This window comes from Branchiostoma lanceolatum, chromosome 7 (genome assembly GCF_035083965.1).
Source record: "Branchiostoma lanceolatum isolate klBraLanc5 chromosome 7, klBraLanc5.hap2, whole genome shotgun sequence".
Taxonomy (NCBI): domain Eukaryota; kingdom Metazoa; phylum Chordata; class Leptocardii; order Amphioxiformes; family Branchiostomatidae; genus Branchiostoma; species Branchiostoma lanceolatum.
In genome coordinates this window covers 16,950,288-16,968,795 of record NC_089728.1, presented here as the reverse complement: position 1 = coordinate 16,968,795, position 18,508 = coordinate 16,950,288, and the positions used below count along the sequence as shown (strand labels likewise).

At 38.8% G+C, this 18,508-nt stretch overlaps 1 protein-coding gene across 1 annotated transcript in view; it reads right to left on the bottom strand.

The window, feature by feature from the left end:
- LOC136437935 (NEDD8-activating enzyme E1 regulatory subunit-like) overlaps positions 1-18,508 on the bottom strand; it is a 39,678-nt gene that overhangs the window by 3,152 nt on the left and 18,018 nt on the right. Inside the window, exons 7-19 of the mRNA XM_066432525.1 lie at positions 15,391-15,500; positions 8,610-8,719; positions 6,633-6,695; positions 6,336-6,399; positions 5,488-5,579; positions 5,007-5,066; positions 4,446-4,506; positions 4,201-4,273; positions 3,579-3,654; positions 2,739-2,778; positions 2,138-2,224; positions 1,200-1,292; positions 437-480 (exon numbers count right to left, since the gene is read on the bottom strand). Coding sequence (XP_066288622.1) covers positions 437-480; positions 1,200-1,292; positions 2,138-2,224; positions 2,739-2,778; positions 3,579-3,654; positions 4,201-4,273; positions 4,446-4,506; positions 5,007-5,066; positions 5,488-5,579; positions 6,336-6,399; positions 6,633-6,695; positions 8,610-8,719; positions 15,391-15,500 — 973 coding nt within the window. The remainder of the gene's footprint in view (positions 1-436; positions 481-1,199; positions 1,293-2,137; positions 2,225-2,738; positions 2,779-3,578; positions 3,655-4,200; positions 4,274-4,445; positions 4,507-5,006; positions 5,067-5,487; positions 5,580-6,335; positions 6,400-6,632; positions 6,696-8,609; positions 8,720-15,390; positions 15,501-18,508) is intronic.

The following is an 18,508-nucleotide window of genomic DNA, read 5'->3' as shown; positions in this document are numbered from 1 at the left end:
CTTAAAATTGTTTTAGAGTTTTGGTTTAAAACCCCTTTAGACACTGAAATAATACTGTACAGCAGATACTGTTTGAAACCTCTGACTGTTTCCAATTTTATCCAGTTGCTTTTATCCAGAGTAAGTGTCATTTTGGTGAATCATCTTAGAATCAGCCTGGTAATTATGACATATTTAATGTTATTTAATAAACAAACAACTATACACTAATACAGCTGCAGAAGCCAAAATTCAAAACTTGTTTCCTTAAGTTTGATAAATCAGTAAATAAGACTACAAGACTAATGTTCATTTTGATGTGCTGCTGATAAAAGTCTAATATGAAAATGATAAACATGTACATGTACTTAGGAACTACAATTTAGATTACTTTGTTATAGCCCTTTCAAGAGAAAAATGAGCAGGTTTACATGTGTGAAACAAGTTGTTGACTCACCTTGAGTTTTGGGATGTCAGCTTCTACTTGATCATCATAGTAACCTATAACAATACCAGAATGTTAACAACAATGCAATATCTGTATTTGTAAAGCTGGTATAACTGACCTTCGACAGTGTGACAGCAACTGGTTATATTACAATGTACACTAAATGACCTGTCACGTCATGTAACTTTTGGACATCTGGCTGTAAGAGTTGTTTAAAGCTATATAATTAGAATGCTTCTATACTATACAGTTCTTGGTCAAGTTGGTGACAAGAAGTTCCACTCTAGGATCATAGTTCTAGGGAAAAACGAGGGATCAAGGACCATAATATAATTCTATCTTTCTACTGTACAGTCTAAGTCAGTCTCTCACAAGAAAAGAATCAGTCAATGCAAATATTCATATTTCTGTTTTGTACATTATAAATTATAGTATGTTTTGCTATGTGTTCTGTGATGTTTTATGTGTGGGTCACGACACCAGCAATGGCTGCCTGTGTCCCACGTGTAGTGTGTCACTGCAGTTCCAATAAAATCTAAAATCAAATCAAATCTGTATCTATATAGCTGGTATAACCACCATTCAAGATAACACGCCAGCTTCGCAGGCGCACAGCACAGCAACAGCTGGTTATATCACACCAAATGACCTGTTACACCTAACCTTTGCACATCTAACTGAAAGCTTTGTTAAAAGTTATCTAGTGTGGATGCTCCTACAGAATTATCAAACCACAGAGAGGACTACAGAAAGATTCCCCAGTTGTACAGACCTGGATATCTGCCGTACTGCTGTTGGAACTTGTCCACTGCCCTCAGCATGATGTACAGGGCTATCTCACTGTCTGGGTTCTCCAGTTGGACACCTGGATACAAAAGGTAAAGCGGTCGAACCTCAGACTGAAGACAAAGTTAAAGTCCTCCCCGCACCAGACGATGCATAAGGCGGCGCCCATCTCCGTTTCTGCAGCCCTGGACCACACAACTTTGTGCAAGTCCCTACAGCAGGGGGCTAGTCTACTGGTAGTGGTGTGTGTTTAACTACGGTAACCATACCCTTTCCCAAATGCTGAGTGCTAAGCAGAGAAATCAGTATGCACCATTTTTAGAGTCTTTGGTATGACCCGGCCGGGGTTCAAACTCACGACCTACTGTATGCAAGGCGAACACTCTACCCACTAGGCCATTGCACTGGTTTGTGAAGACAAAGCATGACACTTATTCCTTAGGTAGTACATATGTGGCTTTGCTACAACTGGCATATCTAGCCAAGCACGTCAGATCAACCCCTTCTCGTCTCGATAACAGAAAAAGTATTGTGTCTTAAATGTTCAGAGGTTTGACGCTTGCGACTGACACCTAGAGCTCCCTCATACACGATCCAAACAAAGAAGGTTAATGACCTGAGCCAGCCGACTCTCACCATTAATGGTTACTAAGTAGCAGACGACAAGTTCTCTTTGATTATATTAGGCAGCAAGTGGCAGGTCAGAGCTGGAGGTGCTTGTCACAAATGTATACATCTTTATATGAATGTGTTTAAGTAAGAATAAACAAAGCAGTAGACTAAGTTTGTTACGCTAGGCTATGTGAAGGTAAACAAATGCTTAGTTTCTAGTTATTTCTCTTTCTAAAGATTGCATTCGAAGTTGATATTCATAATAAAGTTATGCTGTATTATAAGAAAAATAGTGAACATAGTGAAATTTACCCATCTCATTCACACAGGCCTTCTCAGGGTTGTACTCCTCTTCCAAAGATCGAGTCCTCACCACTCTCAAGAAAGCAGCATTCCTGCCTGCAGTGATAAAATAAAAGCCTGTCAGAATTAAATCATAAACATTTTTGTTTTGTTTTACATAACTCAGGTAACCACCTTCAGGAGTAACACACCAGTGTAAGTACAAGCTGCATATGAGCGGACTGCAATGTTTGTTCCACTCACACTGAAAGGACCCCTACTCTTTACGATAAGTATCGTGGTGGGATCTTAAAGGTATTAGCTCTTACTCAAACACAGGGCCTCTTGCTTTTATCTCCCATCTAAGACGGCATCTTTAACCGAAGGTAGGTAGAATTACTCATTTTCACCTGAGTCACTGATGAAATACATGTACATGTAGATTCAAACTGCCTTTCACATATAGGGCACAACATTGGGGTCTGCTATTACGGGATTTGAACCCAGAGCCATTAGATTCAGAGTCAACAACTTAATCACAAAATTAAATTAATTTGAAACTTAAGGCTTCCTGAGTTTTGCTTTTAAACCACAAAATCACAAACTAATCAAAGCAGCACAAATTACTCACAAAACAACCTGATGGCCTCTTCTGGGATGCAGTGTGATGGCTGTAAAGGAAGGTAGTTAAAACTGACATCAACAGTTTATTTATTTATTTATTTTGATTTACCACATTTTGTGGAAGGATTGACATAACAGGTGAACTATCACCTTTTCAAGATGTCATCCCAGACCGGACTGTAAGATTTGGACCATCGCACACCGGGGCATGCCCCTACTCTTTTTCGAAAGGTGTGGTGGGTTCTTTAACGTGCGCGGGGTGTTGCTCTCCCCAAACACGGGACCTCCATTTAACGTCCTATCCGAGGGACTTCCCTAACCCCATGAGCTAGGTACTCATTTACACCTGAGTGAAGTGAGGAAAGTCGTGTTAAGTGCCTTTCCCAAGGGCACAACGTCAGGGCGCAAGTTCGGACATGTCTCTGGGCGCACCTGGGATTAGATCCTGGGACCCATTGTTTGACAGCCGCGTGCTCTACAGTTGCGCCACACGACGCCACATTTTGTATGAAGCATTCACTAAAACTCAAACTAAACAGCTATGAATTAACATGCTTCTATTTTCCATGAGCCTACTGCTAAAATAGGCCATACCGACTTGATTTTTCCACATCAATTTTCTTCCATTATTAAAAAAAATCATAGTTTTACAAAGAAATTGCAAAACGAGCAAACATATGCCAGATGATGTCATCCATATAATCAAATCAGCATGGCCATATAGGAATCAAAATGGTCACCATCTCTCTCATTGCTACAATGTAATTTGAGATGATTCGGCTCACTATGTGAACAGATGTCTGTACAGTCAATTGATTTAAAACATCCTCTAAGTACGATTACTTACCCTTCCTATTGAGGACAAGATCTGAGAAACTCTGGAGGCCACCACTGAGGCATCTTGTTTGGCCTGGTCCCTGTAGCTGTAAAATAGGCAACAATAACAACACTTACTTTTCATTAGCTAATTAAGGGTTAATGACCCACCCCGAGGTGTATATGGTGTCATAACGCCTGGTCATGGGCTATAACCATCGAATAAAACCACCGATTGAGCGAGGGGTCTATTAGTTAGACTAAGTTATTGGGAGACTCCTGGGATGGGGACATCTTGGAAAATAGAGGTGCCTCCAGTATGTTAAAGGGGAAGGGCTCGCTGGCAAACCCTCCCAGTAAAAATATATTACCCTGTTACTGAAACAGCAAGGAAACTTGCTGCAAAGTGTGTCACTAGGCACTACACTGGGGTCTGAAATAAATATATATATTAGGACAAGAGAAATCACAGAACTGAAGGACAGCTGAGGTACAGTTTGCTCCTAAGTGGTACCTTAATTTTGTCTAGAAATTTGAAACACCAGTAAAGAGCACCCCCTGGCAACACTTATCAGAACTACACCTCCTGCTCCTGCTTGCATCTAGACTGGCAAGGGTGAAACTACAAGTATGTACAGTCACATTTAACTTACATGTTTTGAAGCTGGATGTAACGCTCAGAGTCTGCAAACATGTCTGGAATGGCCCCTCTAAGCGGGAGGGCACCTGAGAGGAAATGTGTACCAGTGAGTGTCAACATACACATGTAACTGACAACTTGTAAAATGTCACAGTTAGACAACATTGATCACAAATTACAGACATCACAGTCACGTCTTCTCACATCCAAACAACATAAGACACCAAGAAGACTGCTAGGAAATGCAATAAGTCTTACCCTTCCCTTCATTTTCTGCAAACTCCTTCAACGCCTTTGTCATCACAAAAAAGTCTGAGCTCTGTGAAGAGAGTTGATAATGGTCGCAGGTAAGTTTCATTATGAAAATAGAGACATGCAGACAGACCAAAAACAACTTAATTTTTTATTATTCTTTTTCTTCATCGAAAATTGCAACAAGACAACTTACACCACCCTATAAATCAGTAGATGCTTCTATTGACCACATGAAATGGACTGTCATGACTGAGTAATGACTATAGTCCTACCTCTTCTGAACTGTACTTCCTGCTGCTATGACAAGTCATCTACTCTCTCACTTCCAGCCACTCTACTAACAGTGTTTTCAAATAACTACGGTCACAGACCAACATTACCAATCAGGCGTACCCCAAACAAAAACCTTTTCACGGCATCAATTAACAGACTGAGAGTATTATTTTAAGGTTAGTTTAATCAACTTTGAAGTTGGCCAACTGTAGAAAGAAGACAGTTACTTCCATCGATTGTGTACTTTGAGCATCTCTTATCCTTTAAGAGTAAGATGATGTTTTTACATACCTCTGCATTAAGGTTCTTGCAGCCGTCATCCTCAAATAAGGTCTGGATCTCACTGGGAATCTGTGAGCAAAACACAAGGATTACTGGGGATGGTGCTTTTGTCTACAACTGTGTCCATAACAGGATGTCCGTTACATAATCTGAAGCTTAGTGTCCTTGACCTGCACCGCAAAAGGTAATGTCTGCTCAGTATTCATAAATAGAAGTGGAGGAGCATGACACAAGGTTTCAGAAAGAATATATCATAATAATTTTTTAAAGTAACTTACTCTAGATTTGACTTAGTTATCAAAATTCAAAAACCTTGTTGGCAGACATAAATGAAAGTAGAATGTATATATAGAACTGCTAAATATTTGTATCTTGGTTACTTACAAGAGGCCGGGATAGAAAAACTGACCGTTCGTCTTTACTAATAATAGTAAAGATGAAGGGTCAGTTTTTCTATCCCTAATTATAATAATAGTCATAATGTTCTTACCCTAGTTGGTACCAAAGCTGTGTTGGTGTGTCTGATGGCTTCTTCAAAGTTCTCCTCCGGCTCTCCTGGCCCCTCCTCATTCTCCCACATACCTACAGGCACACCGGTATAGAGGCTCCATTAATATCTTAAACTTTGCACTGAATCAGACATACCTATTAACTGTAAATGCATTTCAGTTCGCGTGGTCTTTATTTCGCGCTAAGGCCACACCAAGTTAATTTCTTGGTTAACGGATTTCTATTTTCCAAAAAAAAAATTTTAGAAAAAAAAATTGTGTAAACAGAAGGCTGGCCAAATTAAATTGGTGTGGCCTAAGGGGAAAATGAAGTGCTCACGGTGGTTTTAATTGCGCGGCAGTGCTTTAGTCGCATACGGCTACAGTATTGGACAAAAATGTTTGCGGTGGTTTTAAGTTCGCTGTGAAATGGTTGCCGCGAAAACCGCAGACATAAAACCACTGCGAACATTTCTGCATTTACAGTTACTGTATTAGTATATATTGTATAGGAACTGTAACAGGTATAGGTTGGGATTTGAACCATTAACCTTGTATTGTAATAAAAAAACATACCTAGGATATCTAAGCCATTCATTCATGTAGACAAGCAAATATTTTGCCTTATATGAAGATGAAATTCAAAATGTTTCCATTAGCAAGCTCATGATTGCGATTATCGAAAATTGACTTTAAGTTATTGTATCAATTTGAAACAAAGTGTTGAGAACAACCCTTACAGCATCCCTTGAACTCTTGAAAAGCGGCCAAAGCCAAGAAGTCTATGCCATATCTGTATGGGATTTTCAACTGAAGGTAGAAATGAAGGTTGAAAAAAATTCCATCCTACCTTTCCTCACCATCTCCTTGAAGACACCTTTCTCCTTGTAATTCTTGGGCATATCTCCTTCATGCTGAAACAAAATAATCATATTACTCCATTTTACTCAAAACATTATCAAAGTGCAAAAAGAAAAAAGTTATTATTAAAACTGTTTTCTATATGCATCATGATCAAAGCTACAAACATACATTCACACATCTTGGTATCTGTTAGTTGTCTGTAATTGTTTTTGCCCAATTAAAAGATTCTGAAATAGATTCTTCTTGGCCAAGGTAAATATCATTATGATATTCATACTCTTACCTCTTTCCTCCACTGCATTAAGTGCTTCAACAGGATGACTGGGAAGGGGGTGTGGCTGTGATCCTGCAAAAGGTCAGAGGTCAAGGTGAAATGTATTGTTAGTAGTACATGGAGAAGCACATCCCATGGTGTAGTCATCAGAAACTGTCTAATATTTTTTCTAATTTACCGCTGAAAGCGTTTCAGTTTGCTCAGATGACTTTGTCACTTTGGAAGTTATGAATGAATGAATGAACTTTATTGCTCGACAATTGTACATGGCACAATGTATGGCAAGAATGACAGTGCAATTAATACGTGACAATGGGTACTAAACTAGTCTATTCTATTCTATTCTGAAAACTATAATCACAAGAATATTTGAACGTAAATGGCGTAATGATATAATATATGTTAAACGTTTCGGTCTGTTAAAATACATTCTCTCTTTTGTAAAGCGCTACATATTATATGTATTGGCCTAAGTACGTAGATATGGTGTCGGGACATGACATAAGTAGATTGAACATGTCTATGTTTGCCTTTGGCAAGGGTTTACTGAATTTACATGAGATCATATCCATTAATTTTCGTCTATCTACAGTATATGCGGGGTATGTCATTAAGAAATGATATTCATCTTCAATGCTATTTTGACATGAAGGACATAGTCTCTGGTTGGCTGGTATATTATGGTATCGACCTTTTTCTATTTCTAAACAGTGAGAACTGATTCTTAATTTGGTTAATATGTTAACTATAAAGGATTTATTACGAATTGATGAAAGGTAGTTTTCCAACGTGAAGTCAGTTTTGACTTGTGAATAGGTTTTTAGTTTACTGCAGCTCCGAATTTCTTATGAAGAAACAATGAGCCCTAGTACTGCTTTATCTGTAATATGATGTTAGGCCATGTTTATTTGATATGGTTGACATTTGTGCATGCATCAATTTTCCTCTGTATTTAAAAAAAAAAGTTTTTGACCATACAAAAAAACCTGTAAATTGTATACAAAGTAGCTGCAAAATGGGCAAATGTATGGCGTAAATTGCAAAGAAAAATATCGAAAAATGGATATTAATGTCATAGATGCCAATGCCAAATTCAATTCCAAAGTCAAAGAAGATGTGAAAGAACAAAATGAAGAATCTATTGGTAGTATGCACTGTGCGTTGAGCCATTTGTTCATTGACAACCTTCTCGACCACTTTTTTGGGGGCACTCTTTTTTTTTTGTCGCATACTCGCATCAGTTCTGGGTTTCATAGAGGATTGTCATCCGTATAATTGAATCAACATGGCTTAAGACACCAACAGCAGCGAACCCTGGCAAATAACCCAATGTTAACCATTTGACCTTCTGGGACAGTTGGCACTAATCAGCTGTCAGCCAATCAGATTCAGCTGTCAGCCAATCAGATTAACTCCTCCTACTACTCATCTCAATTGGCCACCTGTCAAGATGGACAGAATGCCAGAGCTGTTGCTTTGCATTGCGTAATACAATCGTCAGGACTGCGGTACCATCTGATCATTAGAGAAGGTGGAACAGAAATACCCAGAACAGACAACACTTTAAATGCAGAAATTCAATCTAGATCCATAAACTTATCATATTTTTCTAGTACTTAGAAGTAGATTGATCAAAATTAATTCAATGTCTACATTAGCTTAGTATGAACATTGTAACAAAAGGTTATCAAAATCAAGGTAACAATTAGATGTCTCCAGGCCTAGGGCTATGTCCAGTTCTGAAGAATTCTGCAGAATTCTGTAAACATCAGTCAGAATTCTGCAAACTTCTAGAAATGTCAGCAGGATAACATCGCAAAGTGGACGCACCTTAGCCTGGCCTAACGGCTGACTGCCACAAGAAACAGACGAGCCTGGAGACAGATGTCCATCTTCATTGCATCCTTGTCCCCCCAACGACCATGAGGTCAAGGGACTAGATAGGTACTAGGTAGGTATCACCTGTTCCAAGTACTTTTCACTCACCTTCTTACTGAGAGAATCCATGTCTATGGCATCCACATACGCAGCCAGCGCTGGAAATGGTCGGTCCAGTCTCAGATCAGAGTGTGCATTGTCTGGGTGGGACTCGATCACTGGAAAACACAATTATATAATACATAATTTTAATACTATAACAATAAGTCAAGGTAATGGTCTACCAGTACTAATTAGAATAACAGTGAAATAAAGTATGGTCTAACTGTAGACAAGTTAAAATCAAAATTGTCAGACATTGTTTAGTCCTGTCAAATATTGATTTTCTGAGATGTACATTAACTTTTTTGTTTGTATATTGCATACCCGGTAAACCGTCGTACGGCGTAACACACCAGGTTTGTACTGAAGAGTACAAGCTGCATATCCAGACAGATTTATTTGATCCACTCACACTAGGAAGGATCCCTACTCTTTTTGATGGGGTTTGTTTTTTTACGTGCAAGAGGTGTGGCTCTCCTAAAACACGGACCTCCATTTAATATCCTATATCCGAGGGGCGTCCCTAACTGAAGCTAGATACAAAATGTACTCATTTTCACCTGGGTGTCGAGTGAAGTGAGATAATTCTTGTTAGGCTACACCAAGTAATTTTTATGGATGACGTCCGCGCGCGCATTGATTTTGGTCTGTTCCAAGAAAAAAAACAAGAAATTGCGCTTCCTGTAACTATGACCAAAGAGTTCCTTTTTGATTTAATTGTTTCTGCAGGCCTGCAAAATCAATGGGATATGGAAAGAAACAGGACAGGACAAGATTACTGCTGTTCAAGTTCAACTGATTTATTCAAATTATTGCTGTTATCATGATGAATAAAAGAATTGTTAGTTGTTACACTGTGTTCTCTCATTCAATTTGCGTCCTAACATGTGTCGTCGACTAACATATTTCAAATCTAGGCATCTTGTTTTTTTCGGCCCTTTTTTTTTTTTTCGTGCTCTCGCATTAGATTTAGGGTCTCCAAAGGACGTCATCCATAAAAATTACTTGGTGCAGCCTAAAAGTACATTTCCAGGGGGCACCACATCTATGAGACAAGTCGGAACCCTGGATCAGGTTGGTACTTGATATTTTGAAGGAAAAGTTCTGGTTATCCTAAAATAACTTTTCCCTTCAAATTTTATGACCCAATCAAATAGATTTTAGTGTATCTCTTAATCAAAATGGACAGGCTGAGTCTTTTATGGCCTATGAAGTAAAATGGCTGAATCCATCTTAAGTGTCAAAGGTACAAATCCAGTGATTGACAAGTTCAAGATCATGCATGAGAACAGTCTGGAAGCTCTTTACCCATACTAGTACCAACTGCCAGATAAACACACCTTTTCACCATGTGGAACCTATTAGCACACATTACTTCACATTAAGGAGACTCCCATTGGAACAAAAACTGCAAGTTCAACACTAAAGATGACCAAACTTTGGCTGCTAGCCCTCCCAAAAAGGAAAAAACAACCTCCTTGCCAAAGAAGTCAGATAAAAATAGTTTGACTGCCTTTATTGTAAAGTTGGACTTTTGGAACAAACTTTTTTGAAAATCATCCAAGATTCCAACCCATTAGTGAGCTTCAGAATCCCTTCAAACTTTTTTAATGACTCAGCATACTTACAATGTACTGTAAATGCGGAAATATTCGCAGTCGTTTTATGTTCGCTGTTTTAGCGGTAAACTACAAGCGCGAACTTAAAACCAAGTCGGACCGCAAAACTTTTTGCCCACCACGACTGTAGCGCTACTATTGTTTCAAACGCGAACTTAAACCCATCGCAAACAGTCCATTTCCTCCCTACGGTGAAATAAAAAATCACGCAAACTTAAATGCATTTACAGTATTACATGTACATTTTGTACATTGTCTTGCTACACCAGCTATGGTTTAATTGCTTGATCTTCTGCATTATCTTACAGACATGTAGTATCTGAAAATTTGGGGGGTTGATGTACTTTAATTTTTGATCTTTTAGTTTTAACCTTTAGCACACTGAAGTAGCTGTTTGGCACGGTGACCCCATTTTCTATAATTGGTTACAGAGTTAGGCAGCAGGGAGAAGGTTAAAAAATGAAGAAGGCAAATCCGGAAACTGAGAAAATAAAAATTTGGTAGACCGAAACTTCAACAAAGGTCATGTAGACTTGACATGAAGAAAATTGCTGCAATTCTGGCAGGAAAGATTTACTGTAAAGGACTTTTAAGTTTGCAGGGATTTAATTTTGTCATAGGGAGAAAATTGAATCTTTGGTATGCTTTTAAGTTCGCATTTGAATAGTGGCACTACAGTCACGGAGAACTATAAGATAGCTATCAGTAAGTGTACGGTCTCACATCTTCTCAGCGAGGGTGCTATAGACGTCCTGATCATGAATTTCTTGTGGTCCCTTTTGACCGTACATATATGGTCATGTACAGTTACTGTATCTAAGACAAATCGGAATACTAAGTGCATATCGTGTACTGGGTCACACACTTATGGAAATAGAGAAATTCAAGGTGTATAAAACTTAAAAGGAGGGCAAACATTTTCGCGGTAGTTTTAAGTTCGCGGCAAAGAGCTCACCACAAATCACACACTCAAACATTTAAAACCACCACAAACATTTCTGCATTTACAGTAAATATTATAGTGACTGGACAGTCCCAAACTCATCTGAGCTAGTAGTGACAGTTAGACCAATTTAGGGATTCTGGGCAGAAAGATTTACTGGTATGTCAACCTGTTGGCAGGTTGGTTATCACGCAATCCCCTAGCCTAATACAGGGAGGTAGGTGGGACGTCTGCCAAGATGCCACACACTGGGACACACGCATCGACCTTGAATCTCACCAGACACTTTTCTTATAAGGCCATGTTGATACGATTGTATGGATGACATATGCACGCACATAAATTTTTGTCCGTTTCCAAAAATTAAAAAAGTTTTTATTCCGTATACTGTCAATTGTACAAATCAGCTGCAAAAGGAGCAAATAGATGCCGTAGATTGCAAAGAAAAGTATTGAAAAATATATAGAAATGTCGTAGAATGGCAAAGTCAATTTGAAAGTCAAAGAAGTAAATGTGAGGGAACAAAAATGAAGAATCTTCGTTCGGTATACCATACTCTGTGTTTAGTCATTTGTTCAACCTTTTTGACCACGTAGAAAATTTTCATCTATATCATTTAGAAAACCTTTTTTCCATCAGTTTTGGTGTTCCCAGAGGATGTCATCCATATAATCAAATCTGCATGGCCTTATTGACAACAGCAAATGTCAGATAAATTTGCATAATTTATGCATGGCAGACCCAAGGGGGAACAAGTTCAAGGATCCGGCAATCAACCTTGACATTCAAGTAACAGGCCATATGGGGTCAATAACACTTTTAGGCGTAGAATTAGTACATGCAAACAACAGTCGTTAGTGTTCTATGTCACTTAATGGGTAAGAACAAACATCGGAAGTGTCTGAATCAGCAAATCAACCTCTCCTACCTTTTACTATACTGTAAGTCTTGTTTCTTTGTAACATCATCAGTGTCATCATTGTGAAAAAACCTGTTATCATTTATGATTCCTTAATATATGTCTGTTCTGTAAATCACTTGCCGCCACCGTGAAGTTAAATTTCAGTGAAAAAGTGTATTTTCCTTACACTGTATGAAATTTTGCTACCGTGAAGATAAAGTGAACTTTTAGTTTTATATAAACCAGCCTTTTGTGAGCACCTCTAGTAAGAACTTGCAATTGTATTTTGGTTTCAAATTGCCTTTTAAATTTTGATAACCGGCAACAATTTTGAAACCATTACTGAATTTCCAAAATCAAATAAATAATTATGGTACAACAATAATTGCAGAGAAATGACTAACTTCAAATTTGGCATTTATACATTCATACCCGTCTGGTACTTTTTGTGTGTAAATTACTTTTGTCTGTGCATGCAGTATGACTGCCCTAGTCTGTATAGCTAATAGACTGACGGTGGGTGGTTATACACAGCAATTTACTGTGATCAGCACAAATTAAAGTCAATACATAAGACTGTCTCTGACTCCTACATGATTGTATCATTATGATAATCATGTATAAAATTTCTATTCAACGATATTGATGAATAATTATCATGGCTTTTCATGATTGGGAATAAGACTTCTGGCCATTTTCATGTTTGAGTTCAAGGTATAAGGCAACTAGTCCGAAATTAAATTGTAATCCAGAAATTATCCTGAACACTGTTAGTAATTCTTTCAAGACCATGTCCCCCGTGGTGAGAATACAGCTTCATTTCTGTACATGCACGGCACAGGTCCAGGATAGATAACCATAGTCTGTATCTGATATGTGCCTGTAAGAACTTAGGGGGAACCAGGTGAACCCTATATTACAACTAGAGTTAAGCCATATATCATAATTTATTCATTTGGTAGTTGCAATAAATAAAAATAAAAAAAAGTTTGAGGATACGTTTTCCGCAGTCCCCGATTGCACAAAACCATGTAGAACGCACATAGAACACACGATTTGGGTAATCAGGCGACAAGGCCGCATTATCCGCATTACCGTTATTGCGCACTGATACCAGGAAGTCTTCGCGGACGACCAAAACTGCGCAACCATAAAACGCTACGAAGATCAGGCTTTTCAGGAAATGTAAAAGATTACACATTCTATAATAGCGATAACCGAAAAATCTGGAGCCAAAACCATCGAGAAAACCTATCATTTGTGTCCTTCACGGACTACTTTACGGTCTGGTCACTTTGAATTCCGAACCGGAACCTTTAGTTCTAAACCATTGATATTTCTTAAGTGCTGCTATTTTTGTCTGCTGTACGTGGGACAGAAAGGGTCAACAAACCAGACTGAGTCTGGGTATTAGGGCATCAAGTTTCACATCTTTGATTATCTCGTTGTCAGTTAGATGTTTCACCATGAGGTGAAGTAGTCAAGGTTGGGTAAGGGGATTAAGGCTTACATCTTTGATCTTCCCTTTTTGTCAGTTTAATGTTTCAGTTTCAAGTTGAAGTTAGTCATGGTTCCCTGAACTTTTAAAAATTAGGAAGTTAGGCCACGGCAAGGAAATTCTATGGATGACATCCATGTGCGCACTGATAGAGGGCCTGCATGGGGGGTAGTGATTACGAATTACGGAAAATTTTTGCCGCCGATTACGAATTACGTTAAATCATGAGGCTTCCCAACCAACTTAAACAGTTAACGCATGATTCAACTACAGTATCTAGTTCTGCATCAAAACTGTTCATTTTTATGTGGTGACAATGAATCTGTTGATGACCACACTAAACCGTATAACTATAATGAGTAGCCGTGACGGCGGCAGTGAATTTCGTATGGGAAGGGACAGCAAGATATTCCGGAACGTACGTTGACCACGTCGAGCGCCGAAGGCGCGAGACGTCTGGGAAAATTGTAAAAAATCTTGACCCCCTGAAACGCTATAACCTTGATTTTGAGTGCCACATTTTGCTGTTACACTAAGCTATGTTTGATGACATATCTATAAGTGAAAAGAATATTCAAGAGTTTAATAGTATGGTGCGCGATGCCGCGCTGGAGCGACCCGGCGATTGCATATTGTAGGTCGATACGGGAGAATACCCGGGAAAATGGTAAAATCTCGACCCACTCAAATACATTTTGAGGGGCAATATCTGCACTCATAGTGAAAAGTACACAAGAGTAGATTCACGGTTTGCCCTCCCGACATATTTTCGCCGGAGGCGTACATGTAACAATCGCAAGTAGGCACGAGGGCATGCACCCCGAGAAGATTTTGAAATCTTTACCCTTTGAAACGCTATTTCTTGCATTTTTAGGGGCACATTAGGCTGGTAATCTAAGCTATGTTTTATGGTTTCTCTTTGATTGAAAAATACACAATGATTCCAGCTTGATATTTAGGGGCGACGCCCTCAGAACGAGGCGCGACAATACTAAGTGGGTCACATGTTTCATGGGAAAATTTTGAGATCTTTACCCTCTGAAATGCTATTTCCTGCATTGTGAGGGGCAACTTTGCCGGGAGACTTTGCTGGAAATAAACCTACGTTTTTCTGGTAATTCATAGATTATGTTTTACGTTGCATAAAGGTAACTGCCTACGTTTTACGTAGAATCAAAGTGACCAATTACGCGTTACGGCCAATGTACTGATTACGAATTACGTTGATTTTGGGTGGCTGATTACGGATTACGAAGTCTAAAACGGCCTGATCACGCCTTACGGAAAAGGGGCATGCAGGCCCTCCTGATACTGTCTGATTTTGAAAAAAAGAGAGATTTTTTTTCTTTCTGGCAATGCCTTGAATGTACAAAACGTACAACAGTCACTATATAATAGTAGTATGGTAGCATTGAGTGAAACTTACTGTTATGGTACTGGTAAGGATACTTAAGGCTACCACATTGTGTGTATGTGAACTTTTTCAAGATTTGGCTGTGATATTTTGTTTGTCACTTCAGTTCTTGTTACAACATTGTATGGTTTCTATTTCAAAAATTTGGCATCTTTTTTTTGGCCTATCTTGTTTCTCTTTGAATTTCTGCTCTCGCATAAGATTTCAAGTCAGCGGAGGACATCATCCAGCCTTTCTGGTATGTGAACTTTTTGAATCAATAATTAAAAAAAGATTAAATAGGAATACTGCTTTTTTAACAAATCTTTTTTTTGTGCTCTTGCATATGATTTAGACTCAGCAGAGGAATATTATCCATACAATTTACTTGCTGTGGCCTTTCTGGTATGTGAACTTTTTCGGGTATACAAACCTGTGTGTTCCTTCACCACGACTCGCATGTAACCAATCAGGCCGTAGGAGCGGCACACCAGCAGAGGTATCCCATAGTCCCACAGTACGGAGGCCAGGCTCAGCAGGGTTCTGTGTCAACAATGAAAGTCAAAGTTAACGTTGACGGGTTGCCAAATGAAACACTCACATACACACTGATTCTCCATTTTATCTTCTGTTTTTCACCCGTGATGCGGGGATACAGTCCTAGGAAAATAAACATTTACTGTTTGTGTCAAACAGAACTGGTCATTTGAACTGGTTAACATTTGACCTTACCCTGCTGATATGTTAGTGATATAGGGGTTATGATTGCAGCATCACGGAGTGAGAGAGACTATACAATCAATTTTCAGACCAGGGCTGTCTCAAGGACCTGTCCCTGTTTTTTCCAGGGACGGAAAATTTGTTGGGACATTTATCTGTCCAAAAAATGTGAATTTCAAAACATGAAAATTCTTTTTCATAAGCTTAAAAGGACAGATAAAAAAAACAAGATGGGCTCAAGCTCCGTAACAAAAAACTTACTGACCCACACTCACTCACTCACTCACTCACTCACTCACTCACTCACTCACTCACTCACTCACTCACTCACTCACTCACTCACTCACTCACTCACTGATCACTCACACCCTCACTCACTCACTCACACCCTCACTGATCACTCACACCCTCACTCACTCACTCACACCCTCACTCACTCACTCACTCACTCACACCCTCACTGATCACTCACACCCTCACTCACTCACTCACTCACACCCTCACTCACTCACTCACTCACTCACTCACTCATTGACATTGACTTGGAAAATATGTTCTACACATAGCCAATTATAAAATTTCTACTGTAACAGTAACTTAACAGCTCAAATATTGGTATTATCATGCTCATATCTTCAAGGCCACACCATTTTAATTTCTTGGTTAACGGAATTTAAAAAAAATGCTAGATTGGAAAATCAACAGGAAAACAGAATCTCAGAGGAAAGTTTGTACTTTCAAATTGGTGCACACAGTGAACAGGGTCAGGTGGTAGTTTTCACCCCAGCCTTCTGTTTTCATGATTTTTTTGCTAAAATGTAAAAAAAAAATCTGTTTACCAAGAAATTAAATTGGTGTGGCTTTAGTTAAAGAAGAAATCTAACTTGACCAAATAAACACATCTTCATTGTAACATTGGGTAGCACCTTTTTTGATTTCCTTAGTTGAAAAAAAAGTCATTCATCAACACATCAACTCAAGTCAAAGGTCTCTTAAGAAACAATGACACATTCATGCCTGAAACAACACCGGTAGTGTTAATTTTCGTTTTCATACCTGGCTGAATCTTAGAGTAGGTTTGGAACAATATACCCTGCTCTTTAAGTCTCCCACTTGTACAGGGGGGCCATTAAGAAACTTACCACACATCGGAAGAATGAATTCAGGTGTACTCGGTTTATTTACTCTAGATATACACCTCCTGGCTTTGTTTACACTAGGTGCTAACAGAGCGATCAATTAGTCTACTTACAGTAAGCGATAAACAAGTAATCTTGTCCCTAATTGAAAGTAAACGGCAGAAACCTGGGACTAATTGATATCATTAGGTTTCATCATAAGATACCGTTATCTTAAAGTGATGGTGATACAAAGAGAAACGTGTCTGAAGTCGGATTCTTAAGGTGTCAAATGTACAAGCTAAGGTAGAGCTAACAGCTTTCATGGTTCCGACACCTTTTGACATGAGTGTTGAACTTCAGATACAAAAGAGGAAACAGTCGATCATTATGTCAGGTGCAGTTAGAAGTGCGGCGGTGGTGTAACACTCCATGCACCACGGGTTACACACAAGGCCCTACATTGTAAGGGCATTGACACGCCTTTCCAAGGGCAGTTTATGAAATAAAGTGGGTGGTTTGGCCCCGTACAATTTGTGTACTTTAGTAACCAAATGAAGGGGATGCACCCCGTAGACACTTGCTAATTTCTTGGCATGTGGAGAGAAAGGTTGGACGTGACTCTATCTCGTTCCTGCAACAGCTGGGTCATATTGAGAGACAGAGGAGTTTGTCGACAAGAGAGGGGTGTTGCCTGGTGAACTTGAACATGGGGGTTGAGGGTGCGCTGCTTCTGTTGGCCTTACTGGTGGCGCCGGGGCACGGACGTGGAAATCCCGTCGGTCAGGTTAGTAATAGATCAATAATTTTAAAACTTTTATTTGCTCTATACCTACCATTTATTGTTGTGTCAATGGATTATAAAAGAACGTTAGGGCTAGGAATAGCTAGACAATGAATTTCCGCTGTTGTCTCAACAGGAAGATGGCTATAAAAAGTTAACAGGTCACTTGGTGATTGCATAATGGTGCTAAAAATAAATTTAAAATCTTTTACAGTATTTCTAAATGAGTTGCACAATGTTTCTGAGAATGATTCTTTTAAAATTTAAAAATAAACAATTTAAGCTAGTCGTTTTCGGCAAAGAGACACACACAATTGTGTATACACAGTCTGACTCAGTTCATAGAGAAAGAGTTGGACCTAGCAACACTTTAAACTATTTTCCAAGTAACAAATTAAAGCAAAACATTGAGCCAACAAATCTACAGGCGCCTTATTTATATCAGAGTTTAAGCCTTTTTAAGGTCCCTTGGCCATTGGTTCTTTTTTTTTCTTCTTCAAATTATCCCTAACTGAAATATTATTAAAGACTCTTTGGCTGCTGAAACATTTCAAGTTTGTAACCCTCACCAAACATTCATTTGTAAGATTCTTATAAACACTGTTACACAGTTCAACTGTTGGCTATAGAGCTGTAACTACAAACATGTATCTATACTGTGTTTCAAACAAAACATTCTGACTTATAGAATATTCTTTATTGAAAATATTCCTTGCAAGCTAAATAAAACAGTGTGCTCTAGACTATTCTGAATTGTTCAACAATATGTTTCGACTTTTATGAATTAGTTTAACTCTAAAGGTGCACTAAGTTTGTGCCAAGAATGAATCCAGCATGTTAAGTTGATAAACACTGGACAGGTACAGCTACAATTTGGTGCGACTTTTTGTCATTATGATTTAACTTTTGAAGTTCAGCAAAGCTATGCC